Raw genomic sequence first — 12,092 nt, 5'->3', positions numbered from 1 at the left:
TTGCAACTCAGGTACATGTATTCTGTTCCGGAGTGTAATGGGATGATGTCAAGAAGAGCATTCGACTGCCTCTAAACTCACCTCACCAAATTCATTAACAACTATGCTGACCTTTTGCTGATGTGGGACAAAGGCACAAGAAAAAACAGAAGTAAGGCAAGCAGAATGCATACTCAGGTTGGGGAACGACAGTCTTGACGTTTGGCTCCAAAAATTTAAGGAAACCTCAGAAACTGAAGTCTGGGGACTGGGCAGGGATTTGAAGCACCGCCCTCCTTTATATGAGTCGTGTGTCACACCACCACACTGAGCGAAGCGAGGTGGCACAGTGATTAGCACACTGGACCCGCATTCAGGAGGACGACGGTTCAATCCCGCGTCCAACCATCCTGATTTAGGTTTTCTGTGATTTCCCTAAATTGCTTCAGGCAAATGCTGGGATGATACCTTTGAAAGGTCATGGCCGACTTCCTTTCCTAATCCAATGAGACCGATGACCTCGCTGTTTGGTCTCTTCCCCAAACAACCCAACCCAACCCTCACAGCACCGCCTAAGCCACCTCGCTCGACACTTGACTCGTTAAACTTGCGGTTCAGTTGTACTCTCATCTCAGTGTGTCTGCTTTCTTTGGTGTTTGCATTAAGGTTCGTTTTTGAAGTATGAGGGTATTTTGACTGCCTCAGATATCCTGCATGTCAGTTTATCATGTGTAGGTGATACCCCACAGCTCTTAGGTATTTGAAGAAAATGATATTCTTACTCTGCCAACAACTGCTATCAAACTAATCATTCTTTGCCATGTTCCAGTTTTATGGTCATCATTAGGCCTCACAAAATTATTTACGGCAGCCTGAATGGCTTCACTTTTATTGTGTTGTCAGATAAATTGAATTGACTGCCATCAGCAATAAAATAATTGTACTGTTACCTGTATAGTATATTTAATTATTGAAGGCAGTGGCATTGGATATTTTATTCAACACAACAGTAAAAATGTTACCATACAGGCTGTCGTAAATAGCTTTGCGATACTTGAAGGTGACCAGAAGACCGAAACCGAAGGTGGGCGGAGAATTGTTTTGTCAGTAACTGCTGCAGTTCGAAAATACCTTTCCTCTCCATATTGTAGTGTTACATTTTAGTTTGCCATTGGGCCGAGCTGCAGTGCAGTAACATTAAGTGGGCAAATGGAGTGGGATACCCTTTATTGCGTTATATTCTTTGGTTATGAGTGGTTGGTAGTGACCTAGTCTCTTCACCCGTCATCACAGGTTTTCCTTAGTTTCTCATAGGATAAAGCTGATGGTGGAAGAAAACTCCTCCTCATTAAAAATTTTGTTTTCTTTATATAGTCTCCTTTTTTTTTTTTTAAAGAAAGAGATGGAAACATACAGCGATTTTGTGACTTTCCTGCTCCAAAGACGTGCTGTAGATCATATGTTGCAAATGACATTTACTACTGAATTTTGGCTTATACAAATTGTATTAACAATTACTGGCTTTGCCTGTATCTTTGTAAGAAGAATATGTAAGAATGTATTAGCTCAGAATATTCACTTCCCACCTTTGGTTGAAATTGTTTAAATCGCTGCAATATTATTTCACTGGACATATATGTCTGGTTAAAATCAGTTCTCTGGAGTAGTTTAATTTACTCCATTCACCCTACTTTAGTAAAGGCACTACTTAAAACATTGCTCAGCTCATCAGGAACATGGTACTTGGAAAAGGTTTGTCACACTACAGAATCGGGTGGAAAGGTTATGTAATTGTATCTCCCACCTCTTAGTCAATTTTGTCTTCCCTTTCCATCTTCAACTTTTTTTTGTTTTTTTTTTGTGTACAGCCTTAGCTAGAATACGGATAATGAACGAACAGCATCTTGTGACAGCTTTACAATCTTCAAATCCCCTAGGGGGCTCACAACTCTTTTGTGAGTACTTGCTTGGCTATCATGGGTCCCCAATCTTCCTTTTTTTTGTGCTGCAATTCTATACTCCACTACCTCTTTGTCCCTCAGCCTTTCCATCAGATGGTATTTCTGGTGCAGACCCCACTTGGACCTGGTACGTGATTTAGGACCCTAGCTTTTCATTTCGCATGCTCTCTACACCTTTTCGTTAATAAATACATGGTCCTCATTGTCGCATTTGATCTCGCACCACTTATCCAAATTTTTCACAGGTGCGGATCACGCAGGGAAGGATGCACAGTGTGGTGTATGTTCTACCTTTGTGCCTTACCACCTTAGCACCATTCCTTTCCAGTAAGGTAGTACTCCCAAAACCCAGCACAGTAGCCATCCCGTTGAGGGGGAGCGGTGTGTCAAGTTCCTGCACGGTGGTAGCCCCCTGACTATGGAGGGACAGCACTGTTGGTGGCCGAGCTGAAAACTCCTCACATATTCCGAGTAGTGTGCGCCTATCACGACTTGCACGTGGACTCCAAGCAACGGATTACTGGCCAGGTAGCCGTTGCTGAGGCTGGGTGGCACCTGTGGGGACAGCCCCCGTTTGGCCTGGATGGCACTGTGGCGGATGACTTGCATATAAAGCGGATGAAGCTTTTTCCTGCTGGTGATCATACAACCCCAGTAGGGTGTTCAGAGGGAAAGAACTCGTTCAATGCAGACAGATACAACCCCAAATTGTTTCCTGTGATGGCTGTGCTAGGGGATAAACATAGGGCTAAGTGACAAGCAGAGTAACATTCCCCAAATACCTGGTTTGTATATCTGAACTAATGTGTCCATTTTCCTAGTTGGGAGATCCACCTCCCATAATGGAGACACAGAACTGGCGTCACACTTGCAGTTTACCTACAGTGAGTCTCCGCTCTGAATTCCCGACTTCCCCCACTATCGCCTCGTGTCAGGGAGCAATCGTCTACGCCCCCATAATGTATACCCGACCTCTGATGCGTCTCAGTTTATCCTTTGGACTGAAAGATTCAGTCGACCCACCTGTTCCTGGCTGTCCCCAATGTATTTCCAAATTCGGAAGTGTTATACACTTACGGATCACCGGTCAGTGGGTGGACTGGGTTTGCATACAAGCAGAATACAGTGAACTAAGCTTCCTGCTGAATGGATGCATGTCTTCACTGTTGAATTGGTATCCATCATTCTTACACTGGCTAGATGCTTTTAATTTTCAGTGACTCTGTGAACAGCCTTCAGGCAATAGACCAGTGCTGCTCTCATCACCCATTAGTCACAATGCTCTGAGATCTTCTGTGTGACCTCCATCAAGCTGGACAGCCAGTTGTCTCTGTTTGGACCCTTGGACATGTTGGGATCTCAGAGATAGAAAATGCTGATCACCTGGAAAGTTGGCTACCAGGATGCCAATTTTGGAAATAGGGGTCCCAGAACAGAACCTTCAGCCAACCCTGTGCCATCAATTGTTGGAGGTCTATAACTCGGAATGGTCTGCCCTGGGCTCCCCAAACAAACTGAGAGCAATACAAGAGACCGTGACAGTGTGGCAGTCTTCCCTTTGCAGTTCTCCCAGGGAATCCACCGTCCTTTGTCAGCTACATGTTGGTCACACTTGGCTGACCCTTGGCCACATTGTCTGATGTGAGGACCCACCTTACTGCCAATGTGGTGGTTGCCTGACTGTGGCTCACATCGTATGAGATTGCCCAAAGTTGGCCACTGTGGAGTAATATTTAACCTTCCTTACACGCAATCTCTGGTGCTAGTAGACAATGCCAAAGTGGCTGACCTGGATTTACGTTTCATCCGCATAGGTGGTTTCTACTCATTTCTCTGAGGTGGACCACTTTGGACTCATTGACTCTCTGAGGAGTTGGAGTAACACCTTGCCTGCTCTGATCCAGGAAATCCATGGCAGTCCTTGCTCAACAGTCTGGCCTGTCTCCTACACATCTCGTCTTTTTTATTCTCCTATGTTTCCCACTTTTAATTTTATCATCTTGTCTGTGCTGGCTCTTTGTCTTGGCGTAACAGATGGTGAGGTAGTGCTGGTGGGATGCATTCTGGGCAGAGTGCCACACTCACCTTACCTCCTCTCACTCCCCTCGTGACTTCCCCATGATTTTATCTCTGTCTTATTGTATCTTGGTTGCAGTTGTGCTTCTCAAGATTTGCCTTTTGTATACTTCCTCTGAGAATTGTTCCTGTTTCGATACATATAGGATGAAGGGACTGATGATTTTGCAGTTTGATCCATTTTAACTTCAACAACCAACCAACTAACCAACCATCTTCAAATAACTTATGGGAGTGCAGCTGGAGAACATCCTTAGTGATTGGCCATATTTTGACAGATGAGCACAAAGGAAATGAGAGGTCACTGTGCACGGTAACTTAAACCATGGTTGGGTGGGGCTACACTGAGGACCACATGATGATGTACGCAGGAAAAGATGATGTACACTGATCGTGTGCTAATTTAATCTTGAAGGCTTCCTTTATAACACTATTGCAGTAACTTGAAGCACTGACCAGAATTTATATGTTGTTATATTTTGTCGAATGACCGGACCAAGACAGTGTTCTGCAGTTGCAGATTCGCTTGGTTGTTGTACACTTGTGTGATGCTCAAGCTGGTCCTCCACGATCCTAGGGTAGACACATATGTGAAGTCTTTTTTCAAACAGTGACTAAGATTGGGGCCTTTCTGACATCTCTGAAGGATAACCTCCACGCAGGTGAGGCACGTACGTACCATATCCTGCGTTTAAGTGTCACACACAGCTCAAACAGTGGAACAAATCTGTGACTGCAAAACACGTGATGTGCACTTCTGTTTAGTGAGACAGTGCTGTTAAGGAAGCTGTCGAGATTAAACTAGCAAGTGACTTTGAAAATATAGGGTAGGCTTTCGATTAAATTGTATATGGAATCTTTCTCTCCCCCTGGCCAAACAATGCAGACTAAGTTACCACTACTTGCCCAACTTTTGTTACTTAATCTGTCTATTTATCTTTGAAAAAATGTTTTATGTGTGCACATACACACATTTCACGTCATCCTAAGCCAGGACCCTAATCTTCATTCCTTTCTTCTTTATTCAGACAACACTTTTCTGCTTTGTGGACAAATAAGGGAATAATTACAGGCAACACAGCAACTTCTATTTTGAGAAATTACAATCTGAATATTGTTTCAAGCAAATGTGTAGTCTTTTGCCGAATAATGCTCTTGTGAGTCAGGTGGTGATGATTTTTCCAGTGGTTGATGTTATTTATTCAGCAGCTTGCGCTTGTGTAGCATTTAGGTTCATTAACTTTCAAATATCAGGAGTATTTGGGATATACAAGGTCATTCTAAATGATGGACCTGTTTTCAAAACTTTGTATTTATGCAAGCACAAATCCAAAATGAACAAGCTTCATACCAATGAAAAGAGGAAGTTTCAAAGTTTTTTTCATAATGTTTGATATCCATTTAATAAATGTAATAATTCATAATAATTGGTAATGAATTAGTTTTAACAGTTATTTAATAACAAGAAACGAGATAAATGTTATAAATGTTCAATATGGCCACCGTTGGCTGCATCGCAAACATCAATGCAGTAGCCAAACGCGTCCCACACATGCCGAGTGCACGGCAGCAGTGATCAGATTCCGCATATTGTTCACAGTGATTGGTAGAGGTGTGACATAAACAGCTTCCTTCACATATCCCCATAAGAAACAGTCACGGGGTGTGAGATCAGGACATCTAGGTGGCCAGAAGTGCATAGCCAGGTCCTCAAGTCCCCTGCGACCGATCCAGCACTGAGGAAGGGACTCTTTCAGAACTCCTCATACATCATGATGCCAATGGGGTGGAGCTCCATCCTGTTGGAAAATGGAGTCCTGGGAATCTTCCATTACTTGAGAGAACAGTCATTGTTCCAACATGTCCAGCTACGTGATCCCCATTACAGTTCTTTCCACAAAGAAAAATGATCCGTAAACCTTTGCACAGGAAATGGCACAGAACACATTGATCTTCGGTGACTCTCTTCCATGTTGCAATGTGGGTTTTCCAATCCCCATATGTGAACATTGTGATATGATTTTTCCACTAAAGTGGAATGGTGCTTCATTGCTAAAAATTACGTACTGTAGAAATGTGTCATCCTCCATCTTTGCTAGCACATAACCACAAAATGTGAGATGCTTCTCTTTGTCATTGGGATTGAGAGCCCACACAAGTTGTAATTGGTAGGGTGTGTACAGCAAACACTGTCAGAATTATCCATAAAGGTGGTTGGGGGTGTTCAAAGTTCTCAACTGGCTCTATTGGTACACTTTCTTGAATACATCAGACATCATCCTCTGACACACATAGTCAGCCTGTGGTTTTTTCTTTGCACACATTCCCAGTCTGTTTAAATTGCTTAACCCAGTGGCTAATGCTTTTGTGAGCTGGTGATTGAATACTGAATTTGGTACAAAATGGCCACTGCACTGCTATTTGCAAGTCGCTTTATGCAAACTCAAGAACGCAGAAAACCTTGTGCTCCACAGTCTCCATCTCGCTCACAACTAACAGTGAAATGGAACGGCGGGCCTATTGCAATGCGAACTCTACCGTCCACTTCTGAAACCATCACTGCCCAACTGCTGCCAGCCACCTAAAACTTTGAGACTTCCTGTTTTCATTTGTATAAAGCTTCTTCATTTTGGATTTGTACTTGAATATATACAAATTATTGAAAATGGATCCATCATTTAGAATAACCCTGTATATCTTTGACCATTCATTGGCTATAGAAGCCTACATCATAACTGATGCCCACTGCCATTAGTTGCTTGCTATGCTGAAGAACAAAGACTGCATATAATTAATTTCTTTTCAGATGAAAAGATCTACTCTGATGGTACATCAGAGCTGTCCTTTAATTCAAACTTATATAATTTCTAAATTCAGTAGAATATGTAAATTAATTGATACCATGAAATACCAGTGCAAAGTTTCTGTCTCAGAGAATCGTGGGGAATTTTCTGACTTGTTAATGTCGGTACTGTATAGAACAGTCACATGTACTTCGGACATTTTTTTTTAAGTTGGCAGGTGGCAGTCTGAAATGCCTGCAGGCCTTGTCTCCTGCTGTGGTGGGTGGACTTAATGGTACCTTAACTGAGCGAGCGTGCGTGCCACTGTCTGTATCCTCCTATGTCTATACCTACACTGGCATGTCTGCTCCTCAAGTCACCATATGTACAGTGTATCGTGTATTCCCCCCTTCCCATTTCACTTGTGAATTGTGTTCCATGGTGACAATCTGTGCTCACCTGAGTTTTTTTGAATTTATTCTTTTTGCAGTACGTGAAATACAAGTTTTAGTATGTAGTAAGTTTCTCAGTTTCTGTCGGAATGTGGGCTCTCACTAGTTTGGGCGTAATGTTCTCAACAGAGTTTCTTTCTATGTACCCCCCATCGGAGATTGTCGAGCATTCGGATGACGTGTGTGTGCCGGTACCTATTGTGTCGACAGAAGTGCCACCTTGTAGTGTCACAGGCAAGGAGCTCTGTTACTGTGACACTGTACCATTTATCTTCGGCCACCTCTCGTCGATAACAGTGCAGTTGTAACAGTTGATGAGCAGTACGGATTCTGAGGTGAATCACACTCTTTCTCGAAATCGTGAAAACATTCTCGTGGTACTGAAATCAAAATTGACCGTCTGAACTTGTCTTTGTGAGAGGGTGCAGCTGTCACAAAAGGGTATGTCCTGCTGTAGGAAGTACTGTCCCTGTCAAATTGTGTACAGACTTTACAGCTGACTTAGCTCACATTTTAACCGCAATATACGATAGAACGACTGAGCAAAACTGCTGTGCACAGTGATAGAAAGAAGGCACATGTCACACCTGTCTACAGCGAGGGTAGCAGAAGTGACTAACAAATCAACTATCTTATCTCAATGAAGTTAATCTGTTGTAGAATTTTAGAACATATTCTGAGCCGTAATGAAATGAAATTCTCTGTGCCGACTGCCGTGAACTACGAAAACACGTATTGTGCAAAATCCAATTGGTGATTTTATTACTGACTTCCTTAAAGCCACAGATCGAGGCCGTCAGGTGGGTCAAGTATTTCTCGATTTCCAGAAAATGTTTGATTCAATACCACATGAATGATTATTAACAAAAATACGATTGTGTGGGATACTGGAAAAAAAATTGGGCCATACTGAAGATATTTTGGGTCGGAGGATGCAGCACGTTATCTCGGACGTAGAGTTACTGACAGAAGGGAAAGTTCCCTTGGGAAGAGTGCCACGTTCCATCGCTCTTCGTTTTGCGTGTTGATGACGTGACACACAGTATTAATAGTGACAGCTGACTTTTTGCAGATGATGCGATTATCAGTAATGAAGTGCTGTCTGAACAGAGCTGCACAAATATTTTGTTAGATCTTAGATAAGATTTCTTAATGATGCAAGGATTTCCAGCTTGCTTTAAACCGATAGGAAATGTAAGTTTTGTCAGCACCAAGAAGTGAAGTTGTCACTAGTTCTGTACTTTTTTAAGCTAAAGACAAAGTATAATTCTTATAAATGTCAATGGCCTTTCAAGAAAGAGGAGAGGGAATTGTTCAAGAGAAGATGTTTAAAAATTTATCATTTTCAACTGAAGTATGTGAAAGTGTTTTACTATACTCAGCCAGAAAATGCACTTTGTGGGAAAAGTACAATGCATTACATGGTTGAGCATTATTACAGTCTAATGTTGCAGAGATTAGAAAGGACCAGAAAACTTCCAAATCAGCAAAGACACAATCTTATGATTGAAATGGTGAATATTCAGTCACCAGACATTGTATAGAAAGGCCGTTGACTCTGAAAATGAGTGTTTAGCTTGCTATGCAGGCTCTAGATTGCAGCTAAGCATTTCCATTTTGCTAACTCAACACTATGTGATCAAAAGTATCCGGACATCCACAAAAACATATGTTTTTCATATTAGGTGCATTGTGCTGCCACCAACTGTCAGGTACTCCGTATCAGCGACCGCGAGAGAGCAGAGTGGGGCACTCCGCAGAACTCGTGGACTTCGAACGTGGTCAGGTGATTGGATGTCACTTGACAGTTGAAGACGGTTGTTGTGTGTAATAGACAGACATCTATCCAGACCACCACACAGGAATTCCAAACTGCATCAGGGTCCACTGCAAGTCCTATGACAGTTAGGCGGGTGGTGAGAAAACTTGTATTTCATGGTCAAGCGGCTGCTTATAAGCCACACATCATGCCGGTCAGTGCCAAACGACACCTCACTTGGTGTAAAGAGCGTAAACATTGTACAATTCAACAGAGGGAAAATGTTGTGTGGTGTGACGAATCACGGTACGCAGTGTGGTGATCCAACGGTAGGGTGTGGGTATGGCAAATGCCCAATGAACGTCATCTGCCAGCGTGTGTAGTGCCAACAGTAAAATTCGGAGGCAGTGGTGTTATGGTGTGGTCGTGTTTTTCATGGAGGGGGCCTGCACCCCTTGTTGTTTTGCATGGAACTGTCACAGCATAGGATTACATTGATGTTTTAAGCACCTTCTTGCTTCCCTCTGTTGAAGAGCAGTTCAGAGATGGCTATTGCATCTTTTAACATGATCGAGCACCTGTTCACAATGCATGGCCTGTGGCGGCGTGGTTACATGATAATAACATCCCTGTAATGGACTGGCCTGTACAGAGTCCTGACCTGAATACTATAGATCACTTTTGGGATGTTTTGGAACACTTCCTTTGTGCCAGGCTTCACCAACCGACTTCGATACCTCTCCTCAGTGCAGCACTCCGTGAAGAATGGGCTGCCATTTCCCAAGAAACCTTCCAGCAACTGATTGAATGTATGCCTGCTGGAGTGAAAGTTGTCATGAAGGCTAATGGTGGGCCAACACCATATTGAAATCCAGCATTACCTATGGAGTGCGCTAGAAACTTGTAAATCATTTTCAGCCAGGTGTCCAGATATTTTTGAGCACATAGTGCAACAACAACTATCTGTCTCTTTCCATCTTGTAAAAAAGTAAAAATTGTTTCCCGTCATTTAATTAAAAGAAAATTTATAGCTTCTTGGTCAGTCCAGTACTTCCTGTTTTCCTAAAATCCATACAGTATCACATTGTCCATATTAACTGACATTTTTAAAAACCTTGTAGCACCCTGACAACCCACTAATGACTCTATGCGGTAAATTGTTTGTACAGAGCTGGAAACTGATTAGGGAAGCTGAAATGTGGGAGCTAGAACTACAGTTCATCATTATTGAAGTGTTCAGATGATTGACTGAAATGATGTGTGTATAATATGAGCAACTTTAGCTCCTGTTCAGCTGGTGATCCTGTAATTTGAGGAACTTTAGCCCCAATGTAGCTGGTGATCCTGTAATTTGAGGAACTTCAGGCACAATGTATACGGTGAGACTGCATTACGAGGAGGTTTGGCAGCAGAGCTGATGAGCCTGTAATACAAGAAACATTGGCCCTAACTGGTGAGCTCATTGCGAGAATTCGGCTCGCTGTGTTCAGGGCGGGCGGCAGCGACGTGGCTGGGGGCGTGGCAGCGGAGGACCCTCTGCCTCCGCTCCTGCCGCCTCCCCTGCCGCTGCCACTGCTCTACCCGGTGCAGTCACCGCCTGTGCTCCCCGATGAGGCAGCTCTGTTCTCGAGGCAGGCTACTGCCTTCTGTGGCAGCAGCTTCCTACAGGAGAGGTACTGTTGTGTGTGCACGGTTTGCTGTTTTGTAATTACTGTTCAGTGTATGAGGCATGGATGCAGTTAAATGGCAGTGAATAATTTTCCTTTTTAGCTGTGCTGTGTTCTTTTGATGGACTAGCTGTTTTCTAGGTGAGTTTTTCAAGTATTTTGCATGAAACCATTTTCTAGGGTGTCTGAGAAGTCCATGTATGGGTAGGTCAAAAAGTTTCTTATATACAGGTTGTGCACACAAAGTCCGGGAACACTTTCAATTATTTATTACACAACAACCAAACATTGTACAAATGTCATACATATGTCATTTTGAAGAGAAATCCTGACAGTTTTTTTGTCCATGTATACTGTCACAACATAGTTTGGTAATTTGCCGATTGTCAGCGCTAGTTGCAAACATGGCAAGTACAGGTGCGGAGCGAGCTTTCTGTGTGTTGGAGTTCAACAAAAACAAGTGTGCTACGGCTGTTCAATGGGTGTTTAGAACCAAGTACGGTAAGAAGCCACCAACAAGGAAGGCCATTTACCACTGGCACAACAAATTCGTTATGACAGGTTGCTTGTGCTCGGCAAAGAGAAGTGGATGTTCCCGTGTAAATGAAGTGAATGTAGAGCGTGTACGAGAGACATTCATAAGGAGTGCAAAGAAATCGGTGCGTCATGCATCCCGTGAACTCAAAATGGCTCCAATGACTGTGTGGAAAGTCCTGCGTCAGAAGCTGTGTATGAAATTGTTCAAGTGGGACCTAGTGCAAAAGCTAGGTGACGTTGACAAAGAGAAGCATTTTGAGTTTTGTTCGCAGTTGCAACAATTGGATGGGGATGGCATTGCTGGTCGCTTAATTTTAGCGACGAAGACACTTTTCACACTAATAGGAAAGTGAACAGGCATAATTGTCGAATCTGGAATACAAAGCATCCACACGAATGCATTGAATTTGAGCATGATTTGCCAAAGGTAAATGTTTTTTGTGCCTCCTCACGTTGAAAACTGTTTGGGCCATTCTTCTTCGCTGAGGCCACTGTCCCTGGGTAATCCTGCTCGGACATGTTGCAGCAATGGCTGATGCCTCAAATGCAATTGGACTCTCCATTCATCTTTCAGCAGGATGGGGCTCCACCCCATTTCATCGTGAAGTTCGTGGGTACCTGAATACGGTGCTGCCACATCGCTGGATCGGCCTTGCTACAGAAGGGGACAAGTGTTTCATGAAATGGCCTCCCCGATCACCAGATCTCACTCCATGTTACTTTTTTTCTGTGGGGACATATTAAAGATCTGGTGTATGTGCTGCCTCTACCACATGATGCAGCAGAGCTGCAGGAGAGAATATGGGAAGCGACTGCCACAATCGACGATGCCTTGCTGGGACGGGTATGACAAGAATTCGATTACCGTATTGACGTCT

The 12,092-nt window shown here is 43.3% G+C and overlaps 1 protein-coding gene across 2 annotated transcripts in view; it reads left to right on the top strand.

Annotated features, from left to right (window-relative positions):
- LOC126291769 (zinc finger protein 316-like) overlaps positions 1 to 12,092 on the top strand; it is a 147,612-nt gene that overhangs the window by 31,383 nt on the left and 104,137 nt on the right. Inside the window, exon 4 of one of the 2 annotated variants that reach the window (XM_049985453.1) lies at positions 10,501 to 10,683. The exons of the other annotated variant lie outside the window; for it this stretch is intronic. Within the exon in view, the coding sequence (XP_049841410.1) occupies positions 10,501 to 10,683 (183 nt within the window). The remainder of the gene's footprint in view (positions 1 to 10,500; positions 10,684 to 12,092) is intronic. 2 annotated transcript variants of the gene reach the window in all.

Source organism: Schistocerca gregaria, chromosome 9 (genome assembly GCF_023897955.1).
Source record: "Schistocerca gregaria isolate iqSchGreg1 chromosome 9, iqSchGreg1.2, whole genome shotgun sequence".
In the NCBI taxonomy this organism is placed as follows: Eukaryota; Metazoa; Arthropoda; class Insecta; order Orthoptera; family Acrididae; genus Schistocerca; species Schistocerca gregaria.
This window is presented reverse-complemented; position numbering and strand designations above follow the sequence as displayed.